A 20,528-nucleotide genomic window follows, 5' to 3' on the forward strand; every position below is an offset into this window, starting at 1 on the left:
GACTCCCCTCTAGTTTAAAATTTTCTTATTCCCTCCCATTTCAATCCGTATAGAAGACATGTTGCAAATGAAAAATCTAATAGTGAAAAATAAGGCAACCTCGAAATGTTATTTATTGCTTTGTTCATGCACATTACAACAACCTCCCTTGCAAACCCTCAGCCAATACACCACTGCCACTGTCACTGCCCTTGGTAGCAGTCGGCAAGTAGCCATCGGAAATAGTGCCAGAAACCTAAAAGTTATTGGAGTTACCGGCGTCATTCCGAAAAGCTCTTTGTGTTACAGCTCTTCTGTAAGAAAAAAAAAAAATATATATATATATATATATATATCATGTGGAAACTCCCAATTCTCTTCTGGGTCATTTGCACAAATCCACAGAAACTCTATATGGGTCTAGCCCATTCTCATTCAATACTTGAAAACCCACTTTCACCATCTGGGTTTTGCTCCATTCCTCTTCCTAATGAATTTCACCAAAATTCACTTCCTAGATTTTGGGTCTCTCAGATTTAGACATAACTTTTGTGGGTTTTGCTCCATTTCACTTCAAAGTAATCGAAACTCTTAACATTTACAGCAAATTAGCGAAGTAAAACATATTGCCCCTTTGACCGTGTTAATACAAAGCCTTATCTCATAGAAGTCTTAACTTGGCCTCGTTTCATTACTCATTGGAACGTTAATTAGTTGGTGTCGAAGAATCTGCATATAATCATGCAGTATAAAATCTATAGATTAATCCATCTGGACTATCTATGAAGGATGCAACTGTCATGTTTCTAAGTAGAGTTTCAGATGGCTCCGCTGCCAAGGACTCTGGTGTATGGGCTGTGGCTTTGCAAGGGAGGTTGCTGAAGGTGCGGGTAAAATTGAAATAAATTACATTTCGAGGTGCCTTTGTTTAAGACCACCTGAATTCCCAACAACCAAACAAATCAGTAGAAAGGATTGTTCAACATTTTAACCAAGTGTTCTTGATAAGGAAACTTTGAGCATATTATGGCTACAAATAATATTACAATTCCATCACAAACATGTGTCATCCCCTCTTCACCTGTATCTATACATTCCACTTCAAGCTAACGAGAAACCTCCTTTCACCTGTATCTTTGCATTTTACTTGAAACTAATGATAAACAATACCAGAGCCTTCCTCCTCACCTGATGTTTCTCTTTAAACTAATAGGATTAATTGGACGGAAGAGATTTGTTATGGTTCAGTTGAGAATGATGACAATAGAGATGAGGAAAATCTCACCCTGATTCCAGGAACAACAATAATAATAATTTTATTAAAGAAAGACAATGTGTTTGCTGTTGTGGAAAACAGCAAACACATTGGGAAACCAACGTCTTATTACTTCTAAACTTCAAAAAAAATTACAAGCCCGAAAAATAAAAGACACCTTTATTTCTCTTCTTCATACTCAGTGTGCTTGCTTCAGGTCAGAGTGGATGTAAAACCACTGCTCACAAGCGTGACTTTGATGTTGGAGATGGTGAAGAAGGCGCACTCTGCAAGAAAAGGCAACAATGTCATTGAGAGAGAGAGAGAGAGAGAGAGAGAGAGAGAGAGAGAGAGAGAGAGAGAGAGAGAGAGAGAGAGAGAGATAGGAATAGTTTATCAGTTTTCTTCCACTATAACCAGAAGCTCTGTAAGTCTGTATTCTCTTAAGAACAACGTATTGTCATTGCAGGAAGATAATATTATTAACATACAAATTTTTTCCCCTGTTCAACGTCAATTAACCATTCTAGGTAACTTTAAATTACAATGAAACAAACAACCTGACCCATGAGGCATCAAAATTAATGCCAGGGTGAATTAAACTCTTCCCATCAGGCAGAGAATAGTCTGTTTCTTAAAGTTGAATTGGTCGATGTGAAGAAGCAAAGGTTAAAAGAAAAGGAAGGATAATAGGGCTCTTACCAATGGGATGCCTCTTGTTGCTCTTTCTTCCAAAAACCTTGATGGTTCAAAAAAATTTCCATAGAGTTTTGACCATTTCTTCAGACTTGCATAAATTTGGTTAGGCCCAACTGTATCTGCCCAAAAAAACAATACCACCACTGGAACAAAGAGATGATTGCCATAAGATTATTAGATAATTAATTTTTAAGCAAAGGCAATGTAAGAGTTGTAAGATGCCATATTTATGATTTGATATAATACATCTAACAATGCACCAATTATATCTCAATATCCCATTTTTTAGATAAGAATTTTGTGGTAATCTGTAAATCCTTATTCCTGACAATGCAATTCTCATTTTTCCAGAATAACCATCCATAGATGGCCCCTCTTTACGTAGCAAACATATTTTTATAAGTCTGCAGATTTAGTAGATGGCCGGGTTTACCAATAAATTTATCACACACACAAGTTATTGCCGCAGGACAAATCAGCAATTTGTAATTAATCACAAAAAAAAAAAAAAAAAAAAAGGGCTAAATTATGATTCAGGGAAGCCTCCAGGAAAAATATATTAAGTGGACATAACAATGATATTCTATGGATGAACTCAAAATGAGCAGTCTGGTGACACATACATCTTTGGCTGAGCATACAGAGATAAATGGTATTGCAAAATATGTAAACATCGACTGACTAAGATGTATATATGATTAAAATATTTTAGGAATGAGCACCTAGAAAAGTTTGCAATATGAAGAGAAATTATTCAAAAGTCCAACTAGAAAGAAGAAGGTAATGGCCATAAAGTCACTCACTGGAAAGATGGAAAACTCATTCCAAGAACAGATGCAGTGTCAAGGTCTGATGCTCAAACAACTACCTGTTCATCTAAAACACGACATGCCTCATTAACCACTGGAAAGAGTATCATCTCCACTATTTCTTGGTCAGTAACAGATATAGGCCGCCAGAATTAAAATAATCCCGCAAACACATTAGTTGCAGTTCCAACCAAACCTCAGGAAGAGATTATCGTAATTATGTCTTACAAGGAATGCAAAGATTAACAGTAGCACAAGTGGGCCAATGACAACTTGAGGCAGTATGATGCTATTTCATGCAAATGGAATGTTTATATACTGATGTATACTAATAGTACCTTTCCACCGGGCATAATATTGGTTAGCCATCTAGACTCCTCAATAATTGGTAGCATGGATGGGTCAGGTTTCAGCTTACTCCCCCTTTCAAAAATGTAGTATCCTTTCCCATTGTTTTTACCTTCAAAAAAAAAAAAAAAATGAAAAGCATTAGCAACTTTGAAACAATAAGTAAGATTTATATGCGTGGTAACAGAAGTCCTTATTACCATTTCTTCCATTTTTCAGCAAAAGTTCAACCAATGGCGACATAAATGAGCGATCAGAGAATGCATTAGCAAGTACTTTCCCAGCTGCCATGGCTACTCCATATCCAGCTACGTCTTGAAGCCTGCAAATCAACGACACAAGGACATTAACATCATATTTCAAAATGATTGTTTTTTTAGACTTTCCATTTAGTGAGGATGAAGAGCTTTAAGGCCCAACCAGGAAGCAGTCACTTGATGCTTCAGCCTCTATAAGAGCTCCTATAACCAAATTAAAAGTTGAACATTTGCTCCTGGTATTTCCCCCACCCCCACCCCAGCCCTAAAGAAAAAGAAGAATACAGCACTGCCAACATGATCACCACATGCACATTAAATATGTGAAACAATATAACACAAAGTATAATGTTAAGGAAAGAAGAATACTGGAAAGGACCCACGGGGAGGCCAAAACTGCTGATTTCCCTGACAATTCTGAACACGTCCACACCTAAGTTTACCAGAAGAAGTGCACCTTGCGAATATGGGAAAAATGTCCGATTGACTGCAAAGCCAGCGCAGTTACCCACTACAACAGGAACTTTCTTAATGATTTTCCCAACTGTCATGAGATCAAGGATTACTTAAGCAGATGTCTTCTCTGTCCTTGCAATCTCCAGAAGAGGCATCACATGAGCAGGACTGTTCACAAAAAAGCCATGTTACAGAGTGTATGCAAAAGGCATCACAAACTGTTTGACTCAAAGAAGAGTGCTACTGGAGTAAATTTTAACACAGTAATATTTTTTTTGATCGGTAACACAGTAATATCATTTGGATACCTTGATGCATTGCCACCAACAGCACGCTGTTAATAAACTTAACACTGTGAAAGAGAACATTTTAAATCATCCAAAAGATATAACATTTAGATAAAATAGCATGATCAGTCCATAAATAAAGGAATGCCTCTGTCATCCCAGCATTAGTTTAACTTGTCATACTAGAAGAGAATGACCATTACTTTCACAAAATAATTATTGAGCTAAGACTCAAGTTAAGTTCTGTCAATTGATATGCATATTATACCCTGGCTTAATATCTTAGACTCTTAGCACAATGAGATTTTAGTTTTCTTTAAAATTTTCCAACATTTCCTGATTGAAAACTGGTAATGGTAGGTTGGCATCCTACAGTTACGCAACTAATAGTATGACAAAAAAATCAGAGCTTTCTAAATGGAAATAAATATTCCCCCTCCTACAAGGGGTTGGAAATTCTTGTCGCCCAATGTATTATTGGCAACCAAACAAAACTTGAGGGAAATATATATAAAAGTAAATACCTCATGTAAAAGAGTATGAGGTTCTGCCATGTAGAGCATTCTTTAAAGTTCTCTTCATTTAACCTTCCACCTCACCAAACTTTGCATTTACCTCACCAAATTTTGCATTTATATCAAAGTATTATTCAAACATACACACATATATATGAGTTGGGTTCAAGTTATACTACATAACTTTAAGCAATATTCCACCACTTAATATTTTTTAATTAGATATGAATTTTGACAAATCTACCGTTGGATTACATTATCTTCATATATTTTCCATGATTGCAAATTTTCAAGATGATAAAAAATTAATAGTTATATCATCTATCAATTGTTTAAACTTAAGTTTTTGTAGTTTAAAATAATGCATAAAAATAAGTTTATAGATCAAATGGTAAATAACATCCAATTGACATGCATATTGAGAACATATAGAACATGGAACTTGAACATTGCTTAGAGTTGCACTTAGTGTAACTTGAACCCAATATATATATATAATTGGAGTAATTTTCCTTAGTGTCCACTTTTCCATACTTCTAAAATTAACTCTATTAGATAATTAGATAACTGAAAATTTAATAATAAGACAAATTAAGGATTTAAAAGGTAAGTTAAAAAATTAAAAATTAAAATTCAATTACATAAAATTAGGACAATAGGGCAAGTTAAAGATATAAAGTTTAATTTATAAATTTAAAATTCAAGTTCAAATTTCATAAAATTTGGACACACATTTTATACTTAAATTAATACTTACATTCACGACTTAAAAATATTATATTTTAATTTAAAAAAAAAAAAAAAAAAAGAGTCTTTGAACACACACATACACATAGCGCACATGATTTATATATAAGGAATTTATATGGTTATTGTAGGTACTCAAGAATTCTTTGCCTTTGACTTTGGCTTTTCTGGCTTGATTGTCTTGCCTTACCTTTGGCTTGAATTCTTTTGTCCCACATTGGAACGATCTCTTTCCTCTTTCTACCTTATAAGGGATGAACCAATGGAGTTAGAGTACCATTAGTTTGGTTATCCTTTTATTGTAGGTACTCAAGAATTCTTTGCCTTTGGCTTGAATTCTTTTGTCCCACGTTTTCCAACGTGGGACAAAAGATTTCAAGCCAAAGGCAAGGCAAGACAATCAAGCCAAAAAAGCCAAACCCAAACCCAAAACCAAAGAATTCTTGAGTACCTACAGTTATTTTTGTTAAAAATTTATATAAAAATAATTAATTTGGAATATTTATAATAAAAAAATTTAATTGATTTGGAATATGACATTCTTTCTCATATATATATCTCATATATAGGCTTTGCCAACAATTGAATCGAAACCCATCATGAGACAGAAGTGAATTTAAGAACATGCAATCAATAATATAAAAAATAATTGTTCACTTGAATAATTAAATATCTTTTTACTGAATAAATAATTAAATATTGATGAATTCTTAATAGTCATATGTGGATGAATAGTGTGGAATTGAGTTTTTTCTCTCTAGCTTGGTGGTGATTCTAAACAACCTTAGGTGGTGAAAGCTAGAGTTATTTTTATTTCCTTTTTTATATATAAGTAATTTCCTTTTTCTCCATGCTGCATCAACTTCGAATCAGTGCGAAATTCGTTATTGGTGAGGAAAAATTATCAATGCATAAAGATTTTGCTGAAGGGAATAGATAGTAGTTGGGAATAGATGGTTTATGGTTATAAAGATTTCTTCTGTATTTTCCTGAAGAAAATTCTTCTGTAACATAAACTAATTGATTCATATATTGTGATCTTCTGTATTTGAGTTCTGAAACTATGGGTGGTTCCATTTTCTTTTTTCTCGAATCCAAATCGTTTGAATTTTCTGTGGAAGAGGGTGGTTCTTTCTTCTTGTTACGCATTTTTGAAAGATATAAGGATTCTCTCCGATCGGTTTTCATGGGAAAAGAGAGTGCTTTTCGGTTGCTTACGTATATTGAGGATCACTTGTCAAATACCCGTCCTGATAACTTTGCTAGAACCTTCAGGGATGGTAATAAGGTTCTGATTTTGCAAATGGGATTCAATGCACATGGAAGCTTTCTTATGATCTCTGAGCTTCTTCATGGTCGTCGGAAGGGCCTCATCATTGTACCAGAAGGAAAGCTGGGTAGTGGGTGGAGAGGTTTTGGCTTTCATCTTCGCAAGGCCATTGCTCCCGTCTCTCCTGGCGTCAAGTTGCCACCTCTTTCTGCCCCGTTTCCGTCATTGCAAAAGTCCAGAAAGCATAAGTCTTTTCTGGCGGCAGCGGTGGAAGGTGATCGGAAATCCTTTGGTGGTAGTAGAACTGGAAAGCTTGCAATGCCCAATTTTCAAAATTCTATCAAATCAAATCTAGCTCACAAGTCTAGATTGAGCAGTCAGAAGTCTCAGAGCCTGGATTTGCGTGATAGGGGTGCTGGGCAGGTAAGCACAGTTCCTGAGGATGAAGTCACGCTTAATCTTCAGGATGACGCTCTTACAATGGCTGACTCTCCCCTCTCGCTAGAAGTTTCTTTTCTTTTGGTACGTGGGCTGAATGGCAAGTGGGACATTAAGAGTTCAAACATTAAGGAAGTGGGCTGTTCTGGTGTTGGGCCCTTGAAAGATGTCTTTAAGCCCAATGCTCTAGCTGAAGCCCCCCCACTTAACCCACCTCATGTTCCCAAACTTAAGCCCAAGACTTCGTTGGTCTGGCAGCCCAGAAGATCTGCTTGTAAAGAACTTCCGACTACCATGACCTGCCCGTCGCGAGAGACCCATCCTCCAGATTGGTTAAGTCCTGGCGCGAGATCCTTCCAGTCGTCGCCGTGCCCTTCGACTTTGCCTCTGAGGTCGTCGGTGGTCTCCGATGTCGCCGCTGCCCATTCTCTCATATCCGACAAGTCCGTCGAAGCCAGGTTTGAGCCACCGGCGACGACGGACTCGAATCTTGTTTCCGATGTAGCCGAGTCTGTGCTTCTCGGCTCCGACGAGTCCGAGGAGGCCAGGAATGGGGTCTCCGATGTCACCGCTGCCCATTCTCTCAGAACCGACAAGTCCGTCGAAGCCAGGTTTGAGCCACCGGCGACGACGGACTCGATTCTTGTTTCCGATGTAGCCGAGTCTGTGCTTCTCGGCTCCGACGAGTCCGAGGAGTTCAGGAATGGGTCGGTTTGCTCCACAGTTTACGATGAGAGCTTAATGCTTGATCCCCGACTGTTTCTCCAGGAGCATTCCGGCATTTTTGACAAGAAATGGGGAAACTCGGAGCAGTGGTTTCTTGAATTACGCGATGGGAGGAGGGTTGAGGTTCCGGTGCAGATTGCTTTGCCTCCTTGTGAAGCTACAGAGGTTTTGGAAAAGCAACAACAGCTTGTTACGTTGGATTTTTCTGAAGTCACGAACATGTCTTTGGCTCTGTTCGAAGAAGATGATGTTTTGGTGGAGGATTGGGCTTCGGATTCCTTCTCAGAGGAAGCTAATCAGCCCCTAGTGGTTGATCCAATTGCTTTTTCTCTACCCTTGGCCAAGGAGAAGCAGTCTCTTGTAGATGGGGATAGTGTTGTGGGTGTGGACACTTCAAGGAGTCAGGAACCTTACTCCGATTGGTTTCAAAAGAGATTCAATAACTTTGATAGCTTCCTTGGCACGTCACTTGTGGGTTTAGAAGATCAAGCAACAGAATTTTTATTGGCTGTTGAAGCTGTATTATATCGGAGGGCTGAGGTGAAAAAGAAATCGTGTGGTTCAAAAGGTTCGGGGGTGAAAGGTTTAAGAGAGTTGAAAGGGTTGTTTAGTTCTATTAATTATGGCTCTTCATCTTCTAGGCGATGTGGTATTAATAGGAATCGGGTTCTTTCCGTTGCTCAATGAATTTAAAGCTTATTTCCTGGAATGTCAGAGGTCTGAACGAAGTTGACAAGAGGCTTCAGATTCGTAACTTGTTGCGATCCTGGAAGGCTGATATTGTGTGTTTGCAAGAGACCAAACTAGAGTGGATTACTAGAGGTACTGTTCGTAGTATTTGGAGTTGTCCTTATGTCAATTGGTTGTACCTGGGCTCTGAAGGTGCTTCGGGAGGAATTTTATTGATGTGGGATAGCCGGGTTGTGGAAAAGGTGGAGGAAGCGGTGGGGCATTTTTCAGTTTCTTGCAAGTTTAAAAATGTAGGCGACCAATTTGAGTGGGCTTTCACAGGTGTATATGGGCCTAATTTGAACAACAGGCGTAGGTTGATGTGGGAGGAACTAACCGGGCTGATCAGTTGGTGGGATTTGCCTTGGTGCCTTGGAGGGGACTTTAATATTATCCGCTTTCCTTCTGAGCGTTTGGGGGCTGCCAGCTTCTCCAGGTCTATGTTTGGTTTTTCTGACTTTGTTTCTTTGCATGGGTTGTTGGATATTCATATGGTAGGGGGCCTTTATACCTGGTCTAATTCTTCCTCTGCTTCAAGGCTAGACCGGTTCCTTTTCTCCCCTCTTTTGGCTGATCACTTCTCTCAGTTCACCCAAAAAAGGATGCCTAGAGTTCTTTCTGACCATTTTCCTATTTCGTTGGAGGGTGGGTGTCAGCGAAGAGGTAGAATTCCCTTCCGTTTTGAAAATATGTGGTTAAGGGTGGATAACTTTGTAGACAAAGTGAAGGAGTGGTGGGCTTCCTATTTGTTCCATGGTACCCCTAGTTTTATTCTTGCTAAGAAGTTGGCTGCATTGAAGTCGGACTTAAAAAAGTGGAATGAAACTGAGTTTGGCAATGTCACTTTTAAGAAACAGGCCCTTTGGAGTAAGTTGATTGATTTGGATGCTAAAGAGGAGATTCATAGTTTATCTGCTGAGGAGAAGTTAGCTCAATCTAACCTTCGTTCAGATATTGAAAAGTTGACTCTTATGGAAGAGACTAGTTGGAGACAAAAGTCTAGGGTGTTGCATTTGAAAGAAGGGGATGCCAATACCAAATTCTTTCATAGAATGGCTAATTCCAACAGGAAAAATAATGCCATCGAAAGCCTTATGGTTAATGGTACTTTGTCGTCGGATCAGGGTATAATTGCAGACTACGTTTCTCATTTCTTCATGAATTTGTACTCTGAGCAGCAGGTTGAGCGGCCGTTTCCGGATTCGTTGGTTTTTCCAATGATATCTGGGGAGAATGCGGATTGGTTAGAGAGGCCTTTTGAAGAGGCAGAAATCTTTGATGTTATTCAAAGTTTTCATGGTGATAAATCCCCTGGTCCTGATGGCTTCCCTATGGCTTTTTTCCAAGCTTGCTGGGGGATTGTTAAGCCGGATCTCATGGCTGTTTTTCATCATTTTTTTGCCAATGGTCAGTTTGAGAAAAGCTTAAACACAACTTTTGTTACTCTTATTCCTAAAAAACATGCAGCTAATGAGATTGGAGATTTTCGGCCCATTAGCTTGGTTGGGGGGGTTTACAAAATTATTGCTAAAGTTTTGGCTAATCGTCTCCGCTTGGTGATGGGGGATATAATCTCTGCATCTCAGAATGCTTTTGTGAGGGGCAGACAAATCCTTGATCCTGTTCTTATTGCTAATGAATGCCTTGACAGTAGATTGAAGTCTGGGTTGCCGGGGCTGATTTGTAAGCTGGATGTTGAGAAGGCTTTTGACCATGTAAACTGGAATTTTCTGCTTCAGATGTTAGAAAGAAGTGGTTTCTCTGCCAAATGGAGACAATGGATTCGCTTTTGTCTTTCTACTGTCCGCTTCTCCATCTTGATCAATGGCTCTCCTTGTGGTTTTTTTGGTAGCACCAGAGGCTTGAGGCAAGGTGATCCGTTGTCTCCTTTGTTGTTTGTTTTGGTGATGGAAGCTCTTGGTCGTATGTTGGACAAAGCAGTGCTTGAAGGTCACATGTCGGGCTTTAGTGTAGGTAACTTGGAGGGAAGATCCATGGCGGTGTCTCATCTCCTCTTTGCAGATGACACGCTTATTTTCTGTAAGGCTGATTTAGATCAGATTTTGTTCCTTCGCATGATTCTTATTTGGTTTGAGGCGGTGTCTGGCCTCAAGATCAACCTGGGCAAGTCAGAATTGGTTCCGGTTGGGGTAGTCAATGATTTTGACCTTTTCTTGGTTGTTCTTGGCTGCAAGCAGGGCTCTCTCCCTATGAAATACCTAGGTCTTCCTTTGGGAGCTAAATTCAAGGATAAGTCTATATGGAATCCTATTCTAGAGAAAATGGAGAGGAGATTGGCGGGTTGGAAACGTTTATACTTATCCAAGGGAGGTAGAGTCACCCTTATCAAAAGCACCCTATCTAATCTACCCACTTATTTTCTTTCTTTATTTCCTATTCCTGCTAGTGTGGCTAACCGTATTGAGAAGCTCCAGCGGAATTTCTTGTGGGGCAGTCTTGGAGAGGATCCTAAAATCCATTTGGTTAAATGGGCTACCGTTTGTTCTCCTATTTATGCGGGTGGCTTAGGGATAAGGAAGATTAGACTTTTCAATGAAGCTTTACTTGGAAAGTGGCTTTGGCGTTTTGGGGTTGAGGTAGATGCCCTTTGGAGGCAAGTGATAGAGACAAAGTATGGTTGTATGTGGGGGGGCTGGTTCTCCAGAGCTGTGATTGGCCCTTATGGTGTTGGTTTATGGAAAAATATCAGTCAGGGATGGCCTTCTTTCTCTCACCATATTATGTATGATATTGGCGATGGATCTAGAGTGAAGTTTTGGCAAGACCGGTGGTGTGGGGAGACTTCTCTTGCTGTTAGATTTCCAGACTTGTTCAGATTTTGTAGGAATAAGGATGCTAGTGTGGCTGAGCTTATGATGTTCGCTCATGGTGTCCTCTTTTGGGATGTGAGATTCATTAGGAGTGTGCATGCTCGGGATCTAGAGTCTATGTCCGACTTCATGGCATCTATTTATGGTTCGCATATAAGGGGGCGAGGTGAGGATAAAATGTGTTGGATTCCTAACAAAGTTAAGGGTTTCCTGGTTAGTGGTTATTATAGAATTTTAGCTGGCACCGCTTCCATTGGGTTTCCTTGGAAAAGTATATGGAAGCAAAAGATTCCCTCTAGAGTAGCTTTCTTTGTTTGGACTGCTGCTTTAGGGAAATGCTTGACGATTGATAATTTACGTAAAAGGAAGGTGTGGATTCTGGATTGGTGCTACATGTGTAAGAGAAATGGTGAATCGGTTGACCATCTATTTCTTCATTGTCCTTTTGCTTCGGATCTATGGTCTATGGTTTTGGGCCTTTTTGGAGTTTCTTGGGTTATGCCGCACTCTGTTCTGGGGCTGTTATGGTGTTGGCAAGGCAGCTTTGGTCGTCATCGAAATGGTTATATTTGGTCCATCATTCCTCATTGCTTATTGTGGTGTCTTTGGAGGGAGAGGAATAGTAGATGTTTTGAAGATACTGAGAATTCTATTCCTGCCCTCAAGCTTCTCTTTTTTAGAACTTTAAGGGATTGGTTGTTTGCTTTGCAAGATAAATCTTTCCCCTCTTTTATTGATTTCCTAGACTCTTGTAATTTTTGTATTTGACTTCTTTTCCCTTGTACACTTCCTGTGCACTAGGGTGTTCCCTTTTTTATCAATATATCTTTTACTTATCAAAAAAAAAAAAAAATTCTTAATAGTCATATGTTCATATTTTTTATTGCATTAATTTTAAAAATTGTTATATGCATATATAAAACAAACACTGTAGCAGCCTCAATTTATGCTATATAATTACAAAGTTTATTAATAGGGTAAATACGTTTATTTTCATATATTAATTATTTATACATAGTGCACTAATTACTTACATAAAATGAATTTCTATTTTTAATTTTCCTTAGATTTATATAAGAAACAACTTATTTGGAATACGATGTTCTTAATCAAATTTAGTAGCATTGGAAATAATTGAAAAAAATTCCAGCAAAAGATAAAAGCAATTTTTGTATGAAAAAGAAAAAAGCAAATTTAATAACATGAAATCAAGCATATAAAAAATAAAAATAACTCTATGCTTAAGTTAGAGGAGAATAATTAATTATTTGTCTAATCGCTCAAGCAACAGGTTCAAAATTTTAATTATTTCAATGTTAATAATGTGTTTCCTCTTTCTAATGATATGATATGCAATGTAATATAATTGAAGTTGATTTCCTAAATATACATGTAACATAAGATAATTTCTTACAAAATATTTCAAAATGCACTGGGCATTGCAGTGGATATTGGCTAGTGGTTTTAATACTAAAGTATCTCTTCATGAGGAGGACATTTCTGTCATGCAGAGAAGTGAGCTTATACTTCAGGTTATATCTATGTGAAACAAGACTCTCAGAGTTCAATACTTTGATAGTTCCCTTCCTTGGCTGAGCGCAACTAATAAGCCTTTTTTTTTTAATGATATGTAACGAAAAAGACTATGAAGCCTTTTTTCTTTTTGAAGGGGACCATTATTTTTCAGTGCTAAATGCAAGATCTGTGATGAAGGCCACATATTTGATATCTTCCGTCAAAAAACTCAGTGAGGATCTGCTTGGTCAAGTGTAGTACTCACAGGTCTTATTCAATATGATGAGGACAAGGAAGAGTTCAAGGAAAAAGAAGATTAATATACAAAGATTCAAGAATTGTGGTCTAGTTTTGATGTCGGACCTTCTTTGCACCTTTGATAGGTCATTTTAGTTATTAGTATTGAGTCTTTTAGGTTGAGAAGCTGCTGGATCAGTTTCAATTAAGATCTATTAGAATAAGGGCAATTTCGTAATTTCCAGAAATTTGGAATGGGCTGTCCTTGGCTGTACCAAAGGCCCATGAATCTTATTTTATGTTTACGTATTATTAAGTCTTTTATTTAATTATTATTAGTATTCCTATTTATTCTAGGAATAGGTTATTTAGAGTCCAAGTCCTACTAGGAAATGGACAACTATAGCCTCTATATAAAGGCTCTTTTGTGGTCATGTGATGCAGAATATTTTTGATTAATAAAATTCAGCAGCTTATTTTAAGCTTTGTTTGTGCGATGCAAACTTCTCCGAGGTGTGATGCTTAGGAAGACCTAGGTGTGATTGCCTAGTATTTTATTTACATTATTTTCTGTTTATCCCCTGTTTCAGCCCCCAAACAGCCATCAACATTTATACTTTTTCTAACCTAAACTCTTAAACAATAATCCTTATTCAAGAATTCATCAAGAAACCTAGTATAGTGCTGAACTTCTTAACTTTCCTGCATCACAATACCATTATGAAGCATATGTATCAACATTTTACTTAAAAAAAAAAAAAAAATTGTGTCAACCTTTTACTTGCAACAAAAAAAAAAAAAAAAAAAAAAAAAAAAAAAAGCATATTATCAACCTTTTACATATATAGAGCATATGATTGAAAGCATTTACTAGCAAAGAGAAAAGAAATAGGTCACCTGAAAAATGTGCCCCCACACCACAATGCAATCTTGAGAGCTTGTCTTTTCCCCAACTATGTTGAGGTCAATAGTAGATGTGTTTGCTGCTAAAATGCAATGGGCAGGGCAAGCCTTCTCAATCTCACTAAATATTTTTTGTTTTAAAGGAACACTCTCAATGACAGCCTGCAAAAGAGGAAAAAGTGAGCAATACATATTATCTGGATCATTTATTCATAAGATATTTCACTAACATAAAAACACAGGATAGAGAGTGGATAAATAGAAAGCATTGAGTAAACATCACTAATTTAAAATATAAAAATTGAGTAAAAATTATCAGAATAACATGCATTCTACTGTCCACAACTCCACATCCCATTTAACAAGAAAAAACTAGTGATGCCAGCAGTTTGTAGATGTAAAGTTCCATATTTGACCATCATAAGAGATTTGAGACAACCCACCTCTATGACCATATCCACATCTTTAAATTCTGAGTGGTCCAATACACCTTTAAGCATTGATAAGGTTTTTTGCACTTTATCTTGTGTCAACTTTCCTTTTGTTACTAAGCCTTGAACATTTGCTGTAACAGAAAATTCACAAAGTTTCTATCACATAAAACATTTCAATGGCATTATTCATGAAAAGACTGCAAAAAAATCCCGGTAAATAAAGAATTTGAAAGACTCATCCTATCTACCTTTTTAATGGATACTTCATCCTTAATTCTAAGAGACACCATAAATCTTAGTGTGGTTCATTTCTTTTCCTTGTTGAAATATCGATCATTCAAAAAATTAGCTGCTATAAACTGGAATGTTGGCATATAGATTGCATGTATTGCCCCTATAATCTAAATATCTCAGTATATTAAGTTAGAAATATTGCAATTAACTCCACAATTATCTATTAATGGCCAATATTACAATATTACTTCATTTATCTAAGAGTAAAATTTCCTGTAATGTTTAAGTTGCACAAAATGAAAATAATCATGTACTTGTCTCTGGATAATAAAATTCCAAACTATAGGCAGGTATAATTTTTAGCGTCACAATGTTTAGACAACACCTAATTACTTCTCATCAATCATACCAGGTAACAATTTAAGTAAGATTGTCTGAACTGTGTCCTTCCTATTTAAAAGCATACTATACAAGAATATAACATTGTGAATCTCAACTTCTTCTGTGGGAGAGAAAAAAAAAAAAAAAAAACCTTCTACTGATTTTAATCCCTTCAGAAGATATTCGAAGTTGACTTCCTTGGGACCTACAGAAATGTTGCTCAAAATAAGAGCTGTAGCTATGCCAGAACCCATTAGACCTCCCCCAATAACAGCAACTTTCTTTACATGCCTTGGTTTAAGCCCGACATCAGTGACATTAGGCACTTGTAATAGTTAAAAGACATGTTTAAAAGGAGAAAAATGAATCAAATGAATTCAATTTGTTCATACAAATCAAGACAACTTACTAAAACTCATTCAAAGACACTTAGACTTAGTACATCAAGCTTAAACTAATTGTATACCTCCAGAAGCTAATAAATTTACAAGGTCCTTAATGACCCCAATGACCAAGATATCTATGAGGACCTTACATCACTAAAATTTCTAAATAAAAAATCTTCCCCTTTTATTTTCCTCTTATCTTGAGGTGGCTCTCTTGCTGCATATTCTTTTTCAAATTTATCTCTTGAAAAATTACACATACCAAGCTTGAATTTTCATTCTTCAATGAATGGCCACTAATCTTACAATTGAACATTTAGTGTGAAATTGGGAAGGGCCTCATATTGCTGATTATTAACAAGTCCAACATAAAGAATTATGAGTTATTATTAATTTAAAAGGAAATTGTATATATAATAGAAGGTTGCAAAGACAACAAACATACATGTTAAACCAGGGGTGGGGGGGTGGGGGGGGGGGGGAGGGAAGAGAGTAGATTTTGAGTTCTTTTTCCTTTTCAATGAAAGAGCATTAGTTGGAATCACATAAGCAAAATAACAATTCACCACATCTAAAGGAACTTTATACACCTCAAGTAGCCTTCTAATATTTTCTTTCGAATTAACACTAGAATGGAACACAGGTGCTTTGCAGAGTATGGGTACAATCTTGTAATGAGCAGGTATTGCATCACATGACTAGGACAGAATGAGGCTTGAAATAGACAGATGCAGACAAACTATGATTGAAGTCAGTATATATCACAGACACATTATATACACTTATAAGTTTTATATGTTCATAAGAACTACATAAAGTCACATCTCATGTTAAGTTACATAGTTTTAGAACAATATCCTTTACAAGAATCATGAAAACTGATTTTTAAATAAGAATTTGTTAGCAAACCCGGGTAAAATTAAGTTTGACAAAGTTGGTCAAGTAAAAGAATCACCACTCTAAGACAAAACCACAAACCACCAGATACTACAGCCCCTAGCTTTCCGCAAATTCAAGAGCCAAAAGCTCGGGAAACTCTATCATTTTCAGTCAAATTTAATGAAATTGCATAAAGTCAATTTTCAATGTGATATAATGATGTACTAATAAAGAAATGTGATAGAATGAAAGTACAGCATTTACAATATAAGAGAATACAAAACCATCACCATCCAACCAAGGATCCTGCATATATAATTCACTCCTATATTGAAGAAACAAAAAAAGAGCTGGGAGGAGGTACTAGCATCACTTCTAGTACCTTGGATGTTGCACGTTGGGAAAAAAAAAGGCATGAACAAGTCCTTTTGAAGTGTCTGATGAGACTACATCGTTAAAAGCTTTTTTCTCCTGCAATGAGATTTTCGTCTATTAGTACATAAAAAAGGAAACAAGCCAGCTGTTTCATAAAAATTAACATATGAAGCCCGGGTCATCAAGCATGCCTACTCAAGCAAACAATAATAACCATCTGATTCCAAAAGAGAGACAACCAACTATATATATATATATATATATAACAAGAGACAACCATAAATTTTTAGTATTAAAATAAAGGACACAAACTTTTTACTTTGAAGGAAGATTTAATTTACACATGTATAACAATATCTCCCAAAACCAAAAATACCTGTAGAACTCCACTATATCCTCCTTGAACAATGCCCACCTCGATCGTATCAAGGCAGACCTGATGCTGAGGCATATTTGGGGCAGTATTTCTGGCTTGCTGCCTTGCAATATTTATTAGATTGCGTGCTTCAGAAAGGGAACCAATCTTGTCTGTCCTGTGAAGGGAACGGACCCATGGTTTGTGCATATTTGCTACGTCTAAAGCCCATTGCCAAGATACTCTTAGCAACTCTTCAGAGGCCACAAGAGAATCAATAAGGCCTAGCTTCTTCCCTTCTTCTGACATGATTGGTTTGGATAACTGCACTTATATTCAATTGGATTTATGATAAAGGAATTCAACTCTATACAATAACTACGAAGATTGTTTGTGCTATGGAAGAAGTCTCTCTATCTGATCTTTTAATGAAAGAATCAGACCTTTTTTGGACACAACTCTATACAGTTCTTATGGAAGCTCAGACTATGACACCAGCCATTCAGGAAGATGGCATTGGGGGAGCCAGTAGTGAGTCTAGTGGACAAACCAATGAGCATGGTTTGTTCCCTTCTTGCTCAAGCAGTGAAACCACACCACCACAGAAATGGAGATGGGATGAAAAAAGGCAGTCAAGGTTTCAGTGCGAGCTCTTGACAACTGATGCCTTTTCTTTTCCCTGTAAAAACCAACCCCGTGGAACTATGATTTACCATATTTGGTGGCTTTGAAATGAGAATTCAGAATGGAAGAGTAAGAACTGATTAGTAGATCTTGAAAACTGTCATGTTTGATGTAAGGGGAAGATTAGCAAGGCCAAGTCAGATGAGAAGCTCATTCCAAAATAAGGCTTTATGCTGCATTTGGAAGTTGCCCCATCCTATTTTTGTAAACTCAAAACTAAGTATCCTTACAAAGCCAACCGATTGATTTAGCAGCAATGGTGTTAAGCATAATCAGTTGCTGTCCAATCTCCTCATCACTCTTTCTTGTTCAATTTCAAAGCATTCTTTCACTGTCAATGGAAACAAGAACCGTGTAGATGAAAGATAAACAAATCAGTTACGTTACATTGTTACATGATCAATTCAGCAAAAAGGCAAGTTAAATGATCAAGAAAACAATTGCCTCTGCATGAGTTTTGTGTATAATACAAAGAGAACCAAGTGGCCAGTATAAACTAAATTGCTGAATCTCTAAACATTGAGTTTTGCATTTTTGAAATGGTTTAAAGGACTCAATCTGACAACTTCTGCTTCATCAGTTCTTAGCACCTTCTAGGGCTAAGATTGGTCACAAAAGTATGATTTACTGGAATTGAGTCCAAATCTAATGTCTCTGTTGGGCTATCTACAGATTTAGGAATATGCATCCCAAAAATGGCCATTTTCTCTAACAAGTTCTGTAGCGCCTCATGCTTGTTTGTAAGTTCCATGAGCACCTTGATCCTTCTAAAAGAAACTTGGCTTGGCTTATGCCCCTTCTCTACCATCTGCAAGAAACACTTTTCTGCTTCCACCAACTTTCCCATATCACACAGCAAATCGAACAACACATCAGATACCAAGGTATAAGACCCAAAACCCTTCTCCACCATGTCATCCCAAAACTGTACAGCCATCTCCACCTTTTCCTGCTTCTTAAACAACCTAATTAGGAACATACAAGACTGTGTATTTGGCAAGCATCCAGTCTCCATCATCCTCTGGTACAAATTCCATGAACTTGGCAAATCATTCCACCAAAAGAAAACCCTAAAGAACAAATTATAAGTAGTTGCATTTGGATTTAAACCCTTATTCACCATCTCATCCATCAAACTATAAGCTTCACCAAGCCTCTTCGCGATACAATAATTCCTTATAGCAGCATTATATGAAGCAACATCTGGGTAACACCCATACTCCTTCATTTCCTTCAAAACATCTCTAGCCTTATCCGGCTGACCAACCAACCCCAACCCTCCAATAAGACTAGTATATGTAATCACATCCGGCATTATATCCTCGTTCCACATCTTCTCAACTGCCTTATTCGCCTTGTCCAATTCTCTCCCCTTACAATACACATCAACCAAACAATTGTACGAAACAACATCCGGCTTCACACCCATTTCCCTCATCTCCTCAAAGAACCCCTCGGCCTCCTCCGTGGACTTCCACCCCGACAACAATATATTAAAAGTCTGCAAATTTGGCCTAAACTCATGCTTCAAACTATGATAAACATTCCTCGCATCTCCCATACTCTTCTCTTGACACAAAGTCCTCAACAAAGCATTAAAACAACCCGTATCAAACCCCGGTACTAGCTTCTTGAACCTTCTAAAAGACTCCACAGTCTGTCTAACTGAACAAACCTTGGCAACTCTAGCTAAAACAACCATAACAGTACGCGGTGAAATCAATGACGAATCTTTTCGCCGCATTTCAATCAAAACCTCCCAAATTTTATCAAACATTCGGCCTCTACCAAGTATATAAAGCATTGTATCCAATGAAAAAGCAGTGTGGTAAAACCCTCTTCTATTCCCACTGTAGTAAAAAAACTCTAATGCATGTAATGGATTTCCATGGCTGAACCTGACCCTTTTCAGAACCTTATCAATTAAATCATTTGAGAGGAAAACCCCACTAGATTTCAACGATTCCTTCAAGTTTTTTGAAGAAGGAGAGCTATTAATTATACGAAACACCGTCTCAACATCGTGGTTTATAGATGGGTTTTCAGAGCAAAATAGTCTAGAGGAAAATGGGACTCTGGGAATGCACTTGAATTGTGAATGAAATAAGAGATGCTTAGTAATAAACATTGTCATGTTGCTTGTCCGCACTAGGAGTAGTAATAAACAAATGATTTCTGTATCTGTATATGTTGAATACTATTTGAAATTAAGATAGACAAAAGCTTTGATATGGTTTACAAACCCATATAAACCAAAACCAAAACAATGAAATTTGAAGAGAGAGACAGGAATCAGCGAACCAGTAGACAATAATAGGATTGGATCTGAAGAAGAAGAAGAAGAAGAAGAAGCGTGGCACAGATATGAGACTCAGCGTGAGAGGTGTAATCGGTCCGGGTCGGAAGGGATTGCTTTCAACGTTTTTGGGCTGGACTGATGGAGAAGAAGGTTGTGGACCTGTAGTAACGCCTGTGCGTTTCTGAGACTGAGAGAAGAAGAAAGTTGTGGCCGTACAGAGAAGAGAGAGAGAGAGGGGCGATAAAACGTAGGGTTATTAATGAGGTGATGGGTGGGTCCTTTCGGTGAAAACGCGTGACCTCGATTTTTAAAAAATCGAGTTTCAATAAAAAATTCTTTACGTTTCAAATTCACTAACATATATTTTTACATAATTTTTTCACCCATACGGCCATACACATATAAAAAATGCTAAAATAATATTATTTAAACTTCCCTACCAAACACCCATGATAAATTTAATATACAACTCAAATTCCATATATTTATTTTTTATTTTT

The 20,528-nt window shown here is 37.3% G+C and overlaps 1 protein-coding gene and 1 pseudogene across 1 annotated transcript; both read right to left on the reverse strand.

The window, feature by feature from the left end:
• Window positions 1-1,274: 1,274 nt before the first annotated feature.
• On the reverse strand, window positions 1,275-17,214 carry LOC126708052 (peroxisomal fatty acid beta-oxidation multifunctional protein AIM1-like; annotated as a pseudogene).
• An 881-nt stretch (window positions 17,215-18,095) lies between these two features.
• On the reverse strand, window positions 18,096-20,274 carry LOC126709901 (putative pentatricopeptide repeat-containing protein At1g02420). Its single transcript, XM_050410270.1, has one exon. The coding sequence runs from the start codon at window positions 19,861-19,863 to the stop codon at window positions 18,313-18,315; it is 1,551 nt and encodes a 516-aa protein (XP_050266227.1). The 5' UTR covers window positions 19,864-20,274; the 3' UTR covers window positions 18,096-18,312.
• Between the last annotated feature and the right edge of the window lie 254 nt (window positions 20,275-20,528).

The sequence above is a fragment of the Quercus robur genome, chromosome 12 (assembly GCF_932294415.1).
Source record: "Quercus robur chromosome 12, dhQueRobu3.1, whole genome shotgun sequence".
NCBI classification, from domain to species: domain Eukaryota; kingdom Viridiplantae; phylum Streptophyta; class Magnoliopsida; order Fagales; family Fagaceae; genus Quercus; species Quercus robur.